This window comes from Sceloporus occidentalis, unplaced genomic scaffold, assembly GCF_023333645.1.
Source record: "Sceloporus occidentalis isolate IW3139 unplaced genomic scaffold, rSceOcc1.0.p SCAF_3, whole genome shotgun sequence".
Classification (NCBI taxonomy): Eukaryota; Metazoa; Chordata; class Lepidosauria; order Squamata; family Phrynosomatidae; genus Sceloporus; species Sceloporus occidentalis.
In genome coordinates, this window is record NW_028316983.1 from 205,052,301 (window position 1) to 205,055,987 (window position 3,687).

General features: G+C 54.4%; 1 protein-coding gene across 1 annotated transcript; it reads right to left on the reverse strand.

The window, feature by feature from the left end:
- Window positions 1–3,371, reverse strand: LOC149317381 (corticotropin-releasing hormone-like). Its single transcript, XM_089518893.1, has 2 exons — window positions 2,967–3,371; window positions 1–681 (listed from the first exon to the last, which is right to left on the reverse strand). Exon 2 carries the CDS (start codon window positions 663–665, stop codon window positions 48–50), a length of 618 nt encoding a protein of 205 aa, XP_089375019.1. The 5' UTR covers window positions 666–681; window positions 2,967–3,371; the 3' UTR covers window positions 1–47.
- Between the last annotated feature and the right edge of the window lie 316 nt (window positions 3,372–3,687).

Genomic DNA, 3,687 nt, shown 5'->3' on the forward strand with positions numbered 1-3,687 from the left:
GGAGGGAGGGAGGGAGGGAGGGAGGGATCCTAGCCGGGGAGGGGGCTTCATTTCCCGATGATCTCCATGAGTTTCCTGTTGCTGTGGGCCTGCTGGGCCAGCTGCTCGGCGCGGGCCATTTCCAGGACTTCCCGGAGGAGGTGGAAAGTCAGGTCCAGGGAGATGGGGGGCTCCTCGGAGCGCTTCTCCTTCCCCGCGCCGCCGGGCCCCTCGCCTTCCCAGGCGGAGGAGGAGGAGGCCCCGGCGCCCCCCGACGGCCGCCCTCGCCCTTGCCCTCGCAGGGGCTGCGCCTGGAGCAGCTGCTGGACGGCCGCCCGGAAAAAGTGGCCGCCCGAGGCGGAGGCCGCTAAATGGCTGCTGCTGGAGCTGGAGCTGGAGCTGGAGCTGGAGCTGGAGCCGGAGGAGAGGGAGGCTGCGGAGGAGGAGAAGGCGTCGTCGTCGTCGTCGTCGGGGCCCCTGCGAAGGCTTCCGAGGCGCAGGAAATACTCTTCGCCGAGGCGGAGGAAGAGCGGCCAGGGCTGGGAAGGCTGCTCCTGGGGCTCCGAGGGCCGCGAGGCAAGGCTCTCCTCCTCCGGGAGGCTCTGGCTCAGGGCTCGGCCTTCGGGGCAGCCGGGAAGCAGGGCCCCCAGCAGCAGCCCCGTCCAGAGCAGCAGCTGGAGCCTCATGGTGCAGGGGCCGGACCTGGAAGAGGAGAGAGGGAAGGGGAAGGAAGGGGAAGGGGAAGGAGAAGAGGAAGGGAATCGAGAAGAGAAAGGAAGGGGAAGGGGAAGAGGAAGGAGAAGAGGAAGAGGAAAGGGGAAGGGAAGAGGAAAGAGAAGGGGAAGGGGAAGGAAAAGGAAAGGGGAGGAGAGGAGAGGAGCAGAGCAGAGGAAGGGGAAGGGAAGAGGAAGGGGAAGGGGATTAAAGGGGAAATAAAGGGAAAGGGAAAGGGAAGGGGAAGAGAAGTAAAGGGGCAAGGGAAAGGGGAAAGGAAAGAGAAAGGGAAAGGACGGGAAAGAGACAGAAGCAAAGCAAAGGAGCTGTTCAGAGAGGCTGGTCCCGCTTTGTCCTCCTCCCTTCGCGGCGCTGTCCATGGTGCTGAACCGGGCCACCGCCTTCCCTCCTCGCTCTCGGCGGGGGACCAGGCGTCCTAACCCAGTGGTTTCCAAACTTTAGACTCCAGTTGTTTTGGACTTCGTCTCCCAGAAGTTCCTGACAGTTGGCTGGGAATGCTGGGAGCTGAAATCCAAAACACCTGAAGGACCAGAGTTTGGGACAAGGCACCACAAAAAATGGAGGACCTTCGGGGGAGGGAGTAGGGCAGGACCAAAGGAAAGCTTTTTAAAAAAGAAACACTCCTAGAAATGTAAACCCATGCTTTAAGTCCTGCTCAAAATAGAGGACATTTTGGAAAGCCTCCTGGACCAAAGGCTGCGTCTCGTTCTGCATCCACACTGCAGAAATGATCCGGCTTGACCCCACTTTAACTCCCAGGGCTCGAGGGTATGGAATTCTGGGAACTACAGTTTGTTGTGACACCAATCCCCAAATGTCCTGAAGTTGCTGAAAACGTTAGAGCAAATCACCAACCGCTCCCTCAAAAGACTGCCTCCAAGTCCCAGACCTCCTCGGAAACATTTCCTGAAACGTCAGCATCTGATGAAGGAGTTTAAATGAGAGAAGCATCCAGTTTGGCTGCATCCGCACTGCAGAGATAACCCAGTTTGGTACCACTAAGTGCCCTGGCTCAAGGCCATGGAGCTGTGGGATTTGTAGTTTGTGGGTGGCACCAGAGAAGGCTAAAGTGTCTCACAAAACTACAGTTCCCAGAATTCCATAGCCTTGAGCCAGGGCAGTTAAAGTGGAGCCACAACAAACTACAATTCCCAGAATTCCATAGCATGGAGCCAAGGCAGTTAAAGCAGTCTCAAACTGGATGATTTCTGCAGTGTGTTTTGGACCTATGTTGCTATATCTCTTTCCACCGTGATCCCAGAAGGGCTTCCTTTCTTTCCATCCCAATCAGACCCTAAAATCCCATTCACATATAATAGAGAAACACTTTGCAAACTCTCCAGAAAACTCTTCCCAAGAGGATCAGTTGTAGAGAGACCTTGTAGCACCTTCTGAGACTCACAGAAAGAAAGAAATTGGCAGCAGGAGCTTTCCTAAAGACTAAAGTCTCCTTCCTCTGATGCATTTGGCCTTAAATCTAGAGGGAAGCTCATAATGTGCCAACTTCTTCCTTTCAGCGAGTCTCGAAAATGGAAAGGGAAGCCCGCAAGGCTCCTTCCAGAGCCATATCACCCGATGGAGGAACCCATAAGCCACAGACCTGCTGTGGCTTGTTATAACAAACCACTTCTATAAGGGGGTCTCTTCCAACTCTATATGATTCTATGAGAACTGATACGTGGAGAGATCTTGCAACCCATCACAGAAAGAAGGAAGCTGGCAGCAGGAGCTTTCCTAGATGAGGAAGTAGGCTGAAGTCTAGGAAAGCTCAGGCTGTGCCAGTTTCTTCCTTTCAGGGAGCCTCAAAAGGGCTACAAAATCTCTATATATACTTCTTTCAGTGAGCCTCAAAGAGGGGCTACAAGATCTCTCTACACATTTTTTCAGCATCAAAGGGACTACAAGATGTCTCAATACACTTCCTCCTTTCAGGGAGCCTCAAAGGGGGAGCTAGAAGATCTCTCTATATACTTCTTTCAGTTAGTTTCAAAGGGGCTACAAGATCTCTCTATATATACTTCTTCCTTTCAGTGAGCCACAAAGGGGGGCTACAAGCTCTCTCTGCATACTAACAACAAACAAAATGCACCTGAGGAAGTGGGCTGAAGTCTGGGAAAGCTCACGCTGTGCCCATCCCTTCCTTTCAGTGAGTCTCAAAGGGGACTACAAGACCTCTCTGCAACTGCTTCCACAGACTAACACGGCTATGTCTTTGAATCCCCCAAGCGAAGTTTTCCCAGATCTCCTCCTACCTTCCACTGAGACGCCGATGGAGCTCAATAGAGGATGGGTGAGTGGCAGCAGCCAGTGGTCAGGATCCTACCACTTTTCCTTTCCTTTCCTTTCCTTTCCTTTTTTTTCCCTGGTCCCCTTCTTCTTCCTCCTCCTCCTCTTCCTCCTCCTCCTCTCCGGGATGACTGTCTCCTGGCCCTCCTTGGGACCCCCGGTGCCTCCCCACTCCGACCTGGGTCTTTGCCTGAGTTTTATAGCTTGGACCCAGTTCTGGGATCACGCAGCCTTCGCCTCATAAGCTGACGCTTCCTTGACAGAGGCTGAATCAATCATGGGGGGCTGGATGGATGGCAGGTTGGTTGGTTGGTTGGTTGGGGGCCACGTCCTGCGATCGTAGCCCCGGAGTCTCTCTCACCTCCAATTAGATCGACAGATATTTATCGCCTCCTCGGTGACGTCAGGCAAGTCCAGGATCAGAAAGAAGAGGGAGGGTTGGGGGGGGGTTAAAGAGAGAGGGGGGGAGAGAGAGAGATCCCACAGGACCCACTCTTCCCATTGACAAAAAGCCTTGAATGGATGGAGAGTTCCCCAACTGGGGAGGAGGGTGGTTAAGGAGGCTCCTGGCCAAAGTCAAGGGGACCCAAAACTTTCCACTCCAGATCTCAGGAGTGGAGGGAAAAGCGGGGCGGGGGGGGGGGGGGACGAGAAATTTCTCTCAACTCATCCAGGCCAAGGAGAAAG

Bases quoted from the DNA above. Each gene is read 5' to 3' on its own strand.
- LOC149317381 (XM_089518893.1), bottom strand. From the start codon at position 665: ATGAGGCTCCAGCTGCTGCTCTGGACGGGGCTGCTGCTGGGGGCCCTG.